This window comes from Myxocyprinus asiaticus, chromosome 24, assembly GCF_019703515.2.
Source record: "Myxocyprinus asiaticus isolate MX2 ecotype Aquarium Trade chromosome 24, UBuf_Myxa_2, whole genome shotgun sequence".
NCBI classification, from domain to species: domain Eukaryota; kingdom Metazoa; phylum Chordata; class Actinopteri; order Cypriniformes; family Catostomidae; genus Myxocyprinus; species Myxocyprinus asiaticus.
The window spans coordinates 3,841,752-3,856,082 of NC_059367.1; the positions used below are offsets into that span (position 1 = coordinate 3,841,752).

The 14,331-nt window shown below is 39.5% G+C and overlaps 1 protein-coding gene across 1 annotated transcript in view; it reads right to left on the minus strand.

Moving 5' to 3' along the window:
- Positions 1 to 14,331, minus strand: part of LOC127414520 (homeobox protein cut-like 2) — a 200,703-nt gene that overhangs the window by 52,486 nt on the left and 133,886 nt on the right. The window contains exon 4 of the mRNA XM_051652592.1: positions 8,449 to 8,527. Within this exon, the coding sequence (XP_051508552.1) occupies positions 8,449 to 8,527 (79 nt within the window). The remainder of the gene's footprint in view (positions 1 to 8,448; positions 8,528 to 14,331) is intronic.

Sequence of the window (14,331 nt, forward strand, 5' to 3'; positions counted from 1 at the left end):
TTCATGGAAACACCAACACACACAAAAAGCATAAACTTGTGATATTTGTACAGTATTTTTCAGCTGTCTGTGTATGTCTTTTTAAAGCTTAAAGAAATAGTTCACCCAAAAATGAAAAGTCAACTATGCAAGCGAAACCGATACATGTCCAGTTATACACGCTCTTACCCTTCTGTGACGAGGAGGAGGGCATGGCCGGGCCGTGATGGTGCACGGCCGGCACTGAATCAGGTGATCAGTGGGAGAGCGAGATAAAGGGGAGCCGGAGACGCCAGTTCGAGAGAGAGAGAGACGCAAGTGGCTGTGCTGCATGTGTGTTTGTGTTTGTCTTATGTTTTATGTTGTTTTAAGTTCATTTATATCATTAAACCTTTATGCTGACTGTTCAGCCAGTTCCCGCCTCCTTCTTGCCTGTCTTTATTTTGTCACAGTGTTGCCGAAACCTGAGAGGGAGGTAGGATGCGATGTCGCCGAGTCCTCGCCGCTGCCATCCGCCAGGGGAGCAGCCGCAGCCGTCTGCCTGGGGACGGAGGGGTCGCTACCGGCCACCGAGAGCTGGAGGAACCGCTGCCGTCCGCCGAAGTAGGGGAGGAGCGATTCCGTCCTCCAGGGGCTGGAAGACTCGCTGTCGTCCACCGGGGAAGGAGCGAGCTGTCGTCCGCCAGAGGGCGGAGAAGCGGTTGAGGACCGGGCGACAGGATGTGGGACTGGCTCTCTCTCTCCTTCTATCTGTGTGTCTCTCGTTCGCCCTTTCCCTCTCCCCATGCCTCCCCTCTCCCCCAGGTTCCCAGGAGGCGGAGTGGACACCGGCTGACAGAACGGCCAGAAGGGCAGCGTCTCCCCTCCAGAGATGGGGGTGGGGGGGAGTAGGTCAGTCCGGTGGCGCTCCGGTGTTGACTGTTCAGCCAGTTCCCGCCTCCTCCTTGCCCGTCCTTATACTGTTACACCTTCATTTAATCATCATTTGATGAATTACTGCTAAAATAATGAAAAAATTAATAATATATACATTTAAAAAATTTAAATAAATGTATGTATATATATATACTTCCCAAAATAAACATTTTATTTAAACTTTTCCCTCATTTAAAAAAAAAAAAACACAAATAAATTGTGGTTAAAGTTATTTACAATTGAAGTGAATGGGGCCAGTCCAAAACATTAAAATACTCCATGTTTCACAAGTATAGCTACAAGATGTAAACATTAAATGTGTTTATCACTTTTACTGTGATAAAATCGCTTACTATACCTAACTGTGTAAAGGTATATCCAATATTACAACTTCATTGCCATGACGACTCCAATAATCCCTGATTTTATTGCACTGAAATCATGTGGAACAGATATTTTATCACACTAAAATTATGTTAACACGTATAATGTTTATGTCTTGTAACAATACTTTTGAAACAATGTTTATTTTAACGTGTATGAACTGGCCCCATAAGTGCCTTACTGTAAACTGCAATTTTTAAATAAACGAGGAAAGAATTTAAATGATTTTCTGTGGTAATCAACATAAAATGCATATTAAATGCTTTCAATTTAGTTTAACTTGCATTGAACTCAAAACCTTTAAATAAAATGTGTTATCCAACTTGCTTTCTACAGACGCTAATCAAGCTAACGCTAATTGCGGCATGCAAATAGTGCTGACTTTTGAAAATAAGGTGCATTCCACACTGCCTGGCCAAAAAAAAAAGTTGCATATTCTAATATTTCGTTGGACCACCTTTAGCTTTGATTACGGTTTGCATTCGTCATGGCATTGTTTCAACAACATTATGCAACGCCTCAACATTTATTTCCGTCCAGAGTTGCATTAATTTTTGACCGAAATCTTGTATTGATGATGGAAGAGTCGAACCACTCCGTAAAGTCTTCTCCAGCACATCCCAAAGACTTTCAATGGGGTTAAGGTCAGGACTCTGTGGTGATGTGTGAAAATGATTCCTCATGCTCCCTGAATCACTCCTTCACAATTTAAGCCTGATGAATCTTGGCATTGTCATCCTGGAATATGCCCTTGCTGTCAGGGAAGAAAAAAATCCATTGATGGGATATCCTGGTCATTCAGGTACATTCAGGTGTTCAGCTAACTTATTTTTAAGCACTATGCATGATGAACATCGCTTCACGCTCTTCCTTTCTTACCCTGACGTGCACATCGCTTTGAAATAGGGTAAATCTGGACTCATCAGACCACATGACCTTTTTCCATTGCCCCACAGTCCAATCTTTACCCTCCCTAGAAAATTGAAGTCGTTCTTTCTGATTAGCCTCACTAACAAGTGGCTTTCTTGTGACCACACAGCTGTTCAGTCCCAGTCCTGTAAGTTCTCGTCGCATTGTGCATGTGGAAATGCTCTTACTTTCACTATTAAACGTAGCTGTGAGTTCTACTGTCGATTTTTTATGAAGTGACTTCACCCAAGCGTTTTTAGTGATCTCCGATCACGATCATTCAAGATTTTTTTCCAACCACATTTCTTCTGCAAAGCTGACGGTTCACCACTATACTTCCAGGTTTTAATAATGCATTGGACAGTTCTTCACCCCATTCCAGTGATTTCAGCAATCTCCTTAGTTGTTTCATTTGCTTGATGCAGGCCAATAATTGGCCCCTTCTGAAACACAGTAGCATCTTTTCCACGACCACGGGATACGTCTTCAGTATACGGCATCAGTGAGGGTTAAAAGAATTGTTGCCAGCTGAAACATATTAATCACTGGAATAATGATCCAATCATAGGCTCTTAAGTATCTGCTTATTTAAATCCAAACGGAGACTTTTTTTGTGTTTTGGCCAGGCAGTGTATAATAAGCCCAAGTTGCAAAGAAATAGGCATGTTTGCACTGAAAAGAATGACAATGACATTTACAGTACCACATGGTTAAACTGGTTTGCGGGTGGTTAGTGTAGACGACGCAGGTTTAATACAAAGAGCAAAAGTGGTGCAACTGTTTAGTGAATTTGTCCCAAAGTGTAGTTTTGACTGTCCTTTATACTGTCTCGCTGTTTCCTCTATTCACACAAACACACACACACTTACTTTAATGTCTTGTACATCTGTTTTACAGTTGTTTTTTCTAATTATACTCAGCTGAATGATCAAGGATTAAATAATTGCTGACAAATCAGGAAAAACACAGCAAAACATAAGAGAGTGGAAATGGGGAGCCATCACGGATTTCTGTCGACATCAGCCACACAAACACTGAGAGAGACACACAGAAAGAGATTAGTATGTCGACGTAACGGAAGCATCAGCACTTTCTGTTTGCCTCGTCCTACAGTGAACAGACAGACTCTAGTCTTTGTAGATAAACAGATGAACTGTGTGTTTTAGTTAACTATATCAATACGTTACAAGCAGCGCATTAAAACAGCACTCCAACACTTAAAAGGAAGCCAACTTTCAGACAGAGCAGTGTTCAGGACTCTTATGTTTATCTGAAGTGGACATCATTGCTGTGTGATACAGAAAGAATCATAACATGGTATTTCATTAAAGGAATAGTACACACAAAACATCAGTTACACACCTTCATGTCATTTCAAACCCAAATGACTATCTCTTTCTCATCCTGACCACTCTTTTCCATATAATAAATGGGAACAGAGGTTGTCAAGCTCCAAATAGGTCAAAAAAGTACCATAAAAGTAGTCCAAACAACCTGAGCACTATATTCTTCTGATAGTTTTGTGCAAAAAAAAAAAATTACCAAAAGTCGTTATCCACTGAAAATCATCCGCTCCGCCAAAGCTCTGAAATGGACTATAGTAGTCATATGAACTACAAAACTGGCACGTCAATTCCATCGCGTCTAAGACCCCGTTTCCATCTGGTATTAAGATGCGTCTCGGGTGATCCGATCACATGTGGTCAGGCCTAAATAGGGTTTAAAACGTTTTGTGATCGAATCACAAAAACCACATACAAATGTGACCAAAAACGCATGTGACCACTTCACATTTGAGGTGGAAACGCTAATCCGTCCTTTATGCGTCCCGGCAGCTGTGAAGCTCCGCCACTCACCTGTCAATCAACAACACACTGATATAGTGATTGATGTATGTCGTCATGAAACACAGACCCTCTCCTCCAAAGCTGAACAGAAGTGGTCACAGAAGACGCATTTAAACGAACAGGTGTAAACAGCGATGTGTCTCACCTGACCACATGTGATCGGATCACCCGAAACGCATCTTAATACCAGGTGGAAAAGGGGTCTATCGCCATAAAACCTGATGCAGTGTATCTAATGCAGGCATATTTTGAGATGGTACAGTGGAGGGGATGATAAGTGAATAACGACTAATATTTTGGTCTGTTCCTCAAACAAAGCTATCGTAAAGTGTAATACTTTCATGGTGCTTTTAACTGTCATTTTGGGGCTTGACAGACCAGTCCCCATTCACTTTTATTTGATGGGAAAAGGCCAGAATATTGTTAAAATTCACCTTTTGTGTTCCATGTAATTAGTCAGTGATGTGGGTTTGAAATCACATTTTAGGGTTAACAAATCCTTTAAACCAGTTTTTATAACAAGCTAATTTAGGTTAGTTATCACTAGCTGGGTTTCCATCCACATATTTTTATGTGAATTTTGAGATATTGCATAAAAAAATGCTGGATGGAAACACCAAGATGCAAATAAAATATCTAAAATGAGCATAACATATGCTCGATTGAGGTGAATGAATATTTCATTTAATAAGACGGCATGCAGGGAGCCTGGGTAGCTCTGCGAGTATTGATGCTGACTATCACACCTCGTGTGTTCGAATCCAGGGTGTGCTGAGTGACTCCAGCCAGGTCTCCTAAGCAACCAAATTGGCCCGGTTGCTAGGGAGGGTAGACTCACATGGGGTAACCTCCTCGTGGTCGCGATTAGTGGTTCTCGCTCTCAATGGGGCATGTGGTAAGTTGTGTGTGGATCGCGGAGAGTAGCATGAGCCTCCACATGCTGCGAGTCTCCGCGGTGTCATGCACAACGAGCCACGTGATAAGATGCGCGGATTGACGGTCTCAGAAGCGGAGGCAACTGAGACTTGTCCTCCGTCACACCTAACCCTAACCCTAACAGGTGAGTAACCGCGCCACCATGAGGACCTACTAAGAAGTGGGAATTGGGCATTCCAAAGGGGATTAAAAATAAATTAATTAATTAATTAATTAAAAAAATTAATAAGGCATGCACATAAACTATGATGGAAACACATTTATCGAATATATTCCCCAAAGCATTCACATTTAAACACTGGACAAATCACAAATAAAATCTATTTTTTAGCAAATTCCACGGTATTTAATGTATTCGCAGAGCATGGAAGCCGTTTAAGGTTTGTCTGCACCATCCAGCAAATTCTGTCTACTTCCTGCGTTTTATTTTTATTCCCTAAATGTGATCTAGATGATTTAAGAGGGGCTCGTGTGCTTGTCTGGTTCAAAAGCCTCACTTCCTGCCTCCTAGAGTGCGCCCTGTTAAGTCAAAATGCTATGAAAAATGCTTTTTCTTCATGCTAAAAAATATTATATAAATAACAAATGGCCAACTGCACACACACAGAATCCAGTTACTGTGCGTCTTGATAAGAGAGGAATAGGTCAGGGATTTAAAACCTAACCGAGACACTCGGTTCTGCCCTACTCACTGTGAAGGGTAAAACACTGTACGGTGCAGCGCTGTCTCATGTTGGGTTGAAAATGAACAAAAGGAAGAATATTTCTGATACAACCCCCATTTCCTTAGGAAAAATTACATTAACTGTTATTAAACATTTTCTCTTTAATCCATGTGCAGTTTAATTTCACTGTGTACACTAGTGTATATCAAGATTAAACATTTAAGTGCTACATACTGCATTACAAAAAGGTCATAATAAGCTCGCCCACATACAGTAGCTATTCTAACTATGCTTATTTCCATCGTTGGTATAAGTAGCAGAAGGAGGTTTTGAAAAAATAAAAGCACAGTTTTACAGCATCATTTCTTCAGTCACCTCTTCATTCCTACAGATGAACCATGTAGTGAATACCCACCTTAAACTCATATGTGCCCCTACATGAACACCCTACATGAAGACAACTATATTTTGAATCTGAATATTACCTTAATAATGTAGCAGCACAATTCATACATGACTTCATTTATACACTGCAAAAATGCAATATTTTTGTCTTGTTTTCCAGGGAAAAGTCTAAGCATCCTTAAAACAAGATACGTTTACCTAATAAGCTAAACTGCATAAGATATTAAGGCTCGTTTTCAGAGAATATATCTTGTAATCCATAGGCAAATTGCGTTTTCTTGTTTCAAGCACATAAATCTAACAAAATATATTGAGGTTTATGCTTAACACAAGAAAGAACAATATAACAATGGGGTTAGAAAAATAAACTTCATTCAGGATTATGTTCTATAAAAACAATTCTTATTATCTTGCGCAACTTTGCTTCTCAAGAAAGTTTGTCTTGTTTTACGGGTGTTTTAGATATTTGTAATAAAACAAGACAAGTGTAGACATTAATATTATTGTGGCAAATAAATCAATGGCTTTTGGCGTATTCAATTCAAACGTATTTTATCTTTGGTATATTTACACAGTCCTTGCGTGTACGCAATTTAAATGAAAATAAATTAGCTCAGGTTTCAAATCGCAATGACTTGCCACTCAGGATCATTGTCAAAACAGCTTTTATATCAGAGTATGTACACTCCGCTAACAGCGTTGTACAGTGGTTTAAGGGCCATTTGTGAAGAGAGTCACTTGTATTTGGAACGCCTTTACATGTAACGTCCCCTTTCCACAGTGCCCTTCAAGGGTGCAAAAATGCCATCTTTAATTCACCTAATATGAAGTACAAGTGATCAAGAAGACCTTTAAAGTCCTTTGTTCAGACACTATCTCTTCAGTAGAAGCTTCTGTTAATGAAAGTGTAAACAGAATGAAATCAGACTTGCTGCATTGGCTGAGAGGACGGTCCAGCAGCAGATCGCTGTCCTCATTCTCCCATTTCTATTTGTCGTTTTTCTTACTTATCGTCTCTCCTTTGCCGTACACACCTCATCAATCCAATGTTTTACTCTTTACCTGTGTGTGTGTGTGCGTGCATGCCTGTTGGTCACTCTCCAGCTGAGTTCTGGTTGGCCAGTCAACACAACCTAAGCCCATATGGACGAACCCAACCACAAACAATTCTCCATTCAACAAGCATAATTTGTCAAGATCATCAAGAACATATACAGTTGTGCTCAAAAATTTGCATACCCTGGCAGAAATTGTGACATTTTGGCATTGATTTTGAAAATATAACTGATCATGTCTTTTATTTGAGGATAGTGATCATATGAAGCCATTTATTATCACATAGTTGTTTGGCTCCTTTTTAAATCATAATGGTAACAGAAATCACCCAAATGGCCCTGATCAAAAGTTTACATACCCTTGAATGTTTGGCCTTGTTACAGACACACAAGGTGACACACACACAGGTTTAAATGGCAATTAAAGGTTAATTTCCCACACCTGTGGCTTTTTAAATTGCAATTAGTGTCTGTGTATAAATAGTCAATGAGTTTGTTAGCTCTCACGTGGATGCACTGAGCAGGCTAGATACTGAGCCATGGGGAGCAGAAAAGAACTGTCAAAAGACCTGCGTAACAAGGTAATGGAACTTTATAAAGATGGAAAAGGATATAAAAAGATATCCAAAGCCTTGAAAATGCCAGTCAGTACTGTTCAATCACTTATTAAGAAGTGGAAAATTCGGGGATCTGTTGATACCAAGTCAAGGTCAGGTAGACCAAGAAAGATTTCAGCCACAACTGCCAGAAGAATAGTTCAGGATACAAAGAAAAACCCACAGGTAACCTCAGGAGAAAAGATGGTGTGATTGTTTCAAGGAGCACAATATGACGATACTTGAACAAAAATGAGCTGCATGGTCGAGTTGCCAGAAAGAAGCCTTTACTGTGCCAATGCCACAAAAAAGCCCGGTTACAATATGCCCGACAACACCTTGACACGCCTCACAGCTTCTGGCACACTGTAATTAGGAGTGACGAGATCAAAATAGAGCTTTATGGTCACAACCATAACCGCTATGTTTGGAGAGGGGTCAACAAGTATTGTGCTCCTTGAAACAACCACACCTGATCAGACATATTTTCAAAATCAATGCCAAATTTCACAATTTCTGCCAGGGTATGCAAATGTTTGAGCACAACTGTAAAAGCCATAAAGTATTGTACACTTTTGCAGCATTTAATCTTTATATGTCCACTTGTAATGTTAGTCAAGCCTTTTTCATGTTTTTATGAGTTGAGTGAAATGACAAATGCATTTACGGTTTTGTTTATGCACATAGTTACAGTACATAAGAGAGAAAGAGAGAGAGAGCGAGAGAGAGAGATTGCACAGGCAGGTGTGCTGCTCACCTGGGGCCTCGATCAGCTGTTTATATATTCCCAGGAATGCAGACTCCGCCTCCTTACTGCGCTGGCTCAACGCAACCACCTGCAGCAGAGAGATGAGGTCATCAATCTAGGACGCACTTAAGGGCCGTGCAACACAATTCAATATTCAAATCAATAATTCTGCTCCATATGTTTAAACCACAGCACTACGAACACAGAGAAAACTTTATTCTGCTACTTAAGCAGAGAAAAACATTAGCATGATCACTTGAGTAATACCATGCATCCTAATAAACTCACCAATGCCATAAAGCATCCAATATACAACTGACTCTCCACAGCAGCTTACACACTAATCACAAGACTCCCTCAGGCTATGTTTAGAATAGCATACTACCATACTACTTGTACTAGTACATACACTGTGCACACTATGTGAATTTTCTATATGCATGGAATATCCTGATGAGCTACTGTGTTTGCTTAAATCTGCAGTATACACTACAATGTGTGGAGTACTGTATTCCACAAAGTAAAGCACTCGACTTGGCCTTGCATTTCAAGTGTGATGAATAAATCGGAATGTCTCTTTCTTGACTCATCATTTGATCCGACTGCAAAAAGTGAAGATATTTACACACTTGTTTAGGAATGCAAAATAGTTTATTAAAAACACACGCACACCAAATAAATGTTTGTAAGGAGCTGGGTATAAAACAAATAGCCTTAAATCAGAAGAGAGAGAGAGAGCTCGCAGACTGACTTACTTCTCCAAAAAATATACCATATTGGTTTTTGTGAAGATTATTGGACTCCATTAAACTGAATTATACATGCAACATAATAAGGTCATGTGACAACAATGTAGCATGCTAATATTTACAACATTTATCATTGCATACTACATCCAAGTTCCACACACTATATGCAATGTATTAGGTACAATATGTAAATATTAGCATTCTGCATTAATTATTCATAAAATGTAGTCTGATCTTCACCTAATAACAGTCCTAATAACAGACCAACACAATCTGCTTAAAGTAATGACAAACAACTAATTGTAGTTTTCATGTTTTTATTGAACATGTTGCTTAACAGTCCATGCTGGAAAAAATATGTGAACCTCTGGGCTTCTGACTTCTTAAAAAGCTAATTGGAGGCAGGTGTTCCAGTCAATGAGCTGAGATTGTAGGTGTGGACTTTAGAGCTTTTCTGCTGTATAAAAACAGTACAGTCTGGGTACTGACAGAGTCTGAACTTCTCAAGAAGCTGGTGAAGCTCGCTAGTTCGAATCCCAGGGTGTGCTGAGTGACTCCAGCCAGGTCTCTTAAGCAACCAAATTTGCCCGGTTGCTAGGGAGGGTAGAGTCACATGGGGTAACCTCCTCGTGGTCGCTATAATGTGGTTCGTTCTCGGTGGGGCGCGTGGTGAGTTGGGCGTGGTTGCCGCGGTGGATGGCGTGAAGCCTCCGCATGTGTTATGTCTCCGTGGCAACGCGCTCAACAAGCCACATGATAAGATGTGCAGGTTGACGGTCTCAGACGCGGCGGCAACTGGGATTCATCCTCCGCCACCCGGACTTAGGCGAATCACTACGCGACCACGAGGACTTAAAAGCACATTTGGAATTGGGCATTCCAAACAGGAAAAAAAAAAAAAACTTGAATGTTCACCAATCAACAGCATGACAAATTGTCTACAAATGGAGGAAATTCAGCACTGTTGCTAGTCCTGCATAGTTCACCCCAAGAGGACAACATGCAATGCTGAAGGAAGTGAAAAAGAACCCAAAGGTAACAGCAGCAGAAATCTCTAGGACTTTCTAAAGCCTCTGTTCATGTGTCAACTATAAGAAAAACACTGAAAAAGAATGGTGTTCATGGGAGGACACCACGGACGAAACCACTGCTCTCCAAACAAAACAATTCTGCACGTCTCAAGTTTACAAAAGACAACCTTGATGCTCCACAAAGCTTCTGGAATAATGTTCTATCAGGAAGACTTGCAGACTTGGGTGAAATTTAAGGTGACATTTATTTGATGAATATAAAACAGAAATGTAATGTCTCTCTTCTGGTGGTCTGAAGAAGTTGTACTCAGAACCATCATATCCTGCCAGAGGTAGGAGGCAGGGGCGAGGAGCCTACCCCTGTACAGGACGGGACTCAACTTGTGGTGGTTGGGTGGTGGAGGTTGCCGTGTTAGCGCACTGAAACAGCAATGTGATAGATTGTGAGCAGACTTATAAAGCAATGGCTTACATGTGATTGGCTAGGAGTTACCTAGCTAATGGTGCGATGATGTACAGCTGCTAGTCTTCCCGCTAGAACTACGCTGTGCTTACATTTCTGTGGACATTTTTGGCACACCAACACAAAAACCTCATGGTTTGGGGCTGCTTTGCTACATCAGGGTCTGGACAGCTTGTAATCATTGAGGGAACAATTAATTCAAAAGTGTATCAAGAGATTTTATAGAAGAATGTCAGGGTAGAGGTCCATCATCTAACAGCTGGGTGACTCAACAAGACAATGATCCAAAACACACAAGCAAATTAACAACAGAATGCTTAAAGAGTAAGAAGATATGTGTGTTGTTCTGCTGAAAGAGGTTCTACCAGTTATTAAATACAAGGGTTCACATACTTTTTCCAGCATGGACTGTTCAATAAACAACATGTTCAATAGAAACACAAAAACTACAGTTATCTGTTTGTCATTACTTCAAGCATGATGCAGAAATGCAGGTAATTCCAAAGGGTTCACATACTGTTTCTTGCCACTTTAGATCGATCTAGCTTTTCAAATAAACTAAGGGAGTTTTAAGGTTGTTTTTAAGGATGACATAAATGGAAAGTAAACTGCTATTGAGAGTCCGTGCACAATGAAGGCAGTTCAGATTCTAGCAGCACCTCATCTAACCCTGACCCGTCACTCCCGCTATCCTCCTCTCCACAGGTGACTCAAACCAATTACGGATTCATTAAGACAGAGCAGGAGAGCAGAGGGCCTGCCACCTGGCCCCATAGAGAGGGCACCTGTGCCTGTGGATATGTGTGCTACAGTTCCACAGACCACACAGAACACCTCCAAACAAACACCGTTACACTCTGTTCGCCACAGACTCGGGCCTGCAGCACTGACGGCTGTCTTTGACTTTCTAGTGCACACCAAATGGAGGTTATTGCTTAAATCGGCCAGCCAGGCCCCTGACGCGACACTGTGTCAATGTGAAATGTGAGCAGACAGGCCTGTGAGTGAAGCAGATACGATGGCAACTTAGTAGCAAGTGGCTGCGACTAACATTCAACCACATCCAACGCAGTGGTAATGTTCGGAATGGAATACTAGAATGCTACTTACTGCATACTGCACAGTACATACTGTATACTGCCTACTATATTTATTCATTTAGCATCTGCTTTTATCCAAAGCGACTTTTATACTGCACAGAAACGCTGTGGTTCATCCCTCCTCTGTCACTGCTTCATGGAGTTCATGCAGAATCGAGAAGCACTTCAGCAATCGATACAGATACAATAGTCTCCCGCGCTCGCCGTCTAAAAGCAATTGTGTTTCTTTCTTTTTTCCAAGACATGACATTCAGCTGCTCAATCTGCACTCACATACTAAAAACACAAGCCAATACATGTGAGCAAAGTGTGTGTGTGTGTGTGTGTGTGATGCTCACTGTGAAGCAATCTGCCTACCTGATTAGTTTAAAAAGGTTTATTTTATAGGGCAAGCACCTCTAAAACTGTTGCTCCTATTTAGGACTAACATGAGTATTACATTTCATAACTCATCCCGCACCGTTTGTGCAACAGACATGAATGATACGACTTGCTGAAGAGAGGTGGCTGTTATTTTTGTTACGAATTTTATCATAACTTACTGTATTTGAGCTTTTAGTGTTGAGAATCACAATCTTATTAGAGACTAAAAATCAGTGTGTTTAAGAATTAACAGTATGATTTATTTTTTTTCAGTGCACACTTGCAATCTTTGGGACTAAATACATGAATGAATTGTGCACAGACTGTCTCACATATGGCCAGATAATTAAGCAAAGATAAATCCCTACAAGTTGGCAAAAGACAACAAAGATTTCCTTATGAATTTACACAAGATGAAGAGATATGTTCCTCTCCATTTTTCAAGATATAAATAATCAGACAGACAAAACCATCACGATGATCACCACCACCATCATAGCATGTGATGTGTGTATAAACTGCGGCAAGATCGTTACATTGTTTCAGCACCTCCTCCATCATCTCCTAACAAGAGAACACAAAGATCACACCATTAACCTGTCTTAATTCAACCACCTAGACATCAATTACACACACACACACACACACGAGGGCATGCACTGGTGCTTGGTATGCAGATCCTCCCCCATGTGCTCCAACATCAAAGAAGCGTAAGGATGGTGCGAACATCACACCTGCTGTGCTGGAATCAAGGGACACGTCCCTAAGCCAGCATCATGAAACAGATTAGATTATATTTTATAGCAGTCGTTTTCAACTTGTCGAAGTCAAGAGTCAAAAAAGACAGATATCAACATGGACGGGTTGCGTGACATGCCCTCACGCTTGAAAACCATGAGTAAATCTATGCAAAGTTGGTTTGTTTGTTTGTTTTTAACACCATGCCAGCTTCTTTGGCTACTTTCATTTGCAAAACATAGATTGAAATATGATACTGGATAAAACTAAATTAAAAACCTTTTAAAAAGGTTTAAGATCAATTTTAATAAAAACTCTTAAACTGATTCTGGAACGGCCAAGTCCAATTTTACTACAAAAAAATTCAAAGAAACAAATTATATTTTGCATAAAAAAATTATGACTATTTATAGGGCCTTAAATATATATATATATATTTTTTTTTTTTCTTTTCATTTTATTTATTTATTTTTTTCATTGTGACAGTTTCATGACAGTTATGCACATTTTACCCCTCAATTCTCATTAACGCATTGCAAAAAAGATGGTTATGACATTCTCATTAGGGAAATGTGTTAATATTATATTTTATTTAAATTGTAAAATGTTTATATATCAAAATAGTACTCCTTGGTACTACCTTTCATTTTAGCTGATTTTAATAAAAAATAAAAAATTACATATATACTGTATATATATATATGGTACAGTTGCAACAGTAAAAATGTTAATACAGTCAAAAAATTGCCTGTATTATGGTAATGATATGCATCATTAAAAACAATGGGAAATGTAAAAGTAAAACATTCTGATGCATTGCGGTAATGAGAACTGGGAGGTAAAATGTGCTTAAGTGTCCTGAAATAAAATTGTCCTAGTCCAATTTTACTACAAAAAATTCAAAGTTACAAATTATATTTTGCATATAGAAATTGAAGGCTATTTTTAGGGCCTTAAAGATTTCTTTTATTTTTTTTACATTGTGACAGTTTTCATGCCAGTTATGCACATTTTACCCGCCAATTCTCATTACTGCCATGCAATAAAAGATGGTTATGGTATTCTCATTAGGGAAACGTGTTAAAATGACACATTATTTGAATTGTAAAATGTTTATACATCATAATCGTACTCCTTGGTACAGTCTTTCATTTTTGCTGATTTTAATAAATAAAATAAAAAACAGTTGCAATACAGTAAAAAAATTTAATACAGTTAAAAAAAAAAATGCCTGTGTTATGGTAATGAAACGCATCATTAAAAACAATGGGAATAGTAAAAGTAAAACATTCAGATGCATTGCGGTAATGAGAACTGGGGGGTAAAATGTTCTTAAGTGTCCTAAAAAAAAAAAGTCACAATGGATATGTAAGCTTCATTTTCTTAATGTATTGTATTGATTTAGGGTTATGTAAATATGACCAGGACATTTTCTTTTCATGCGATTT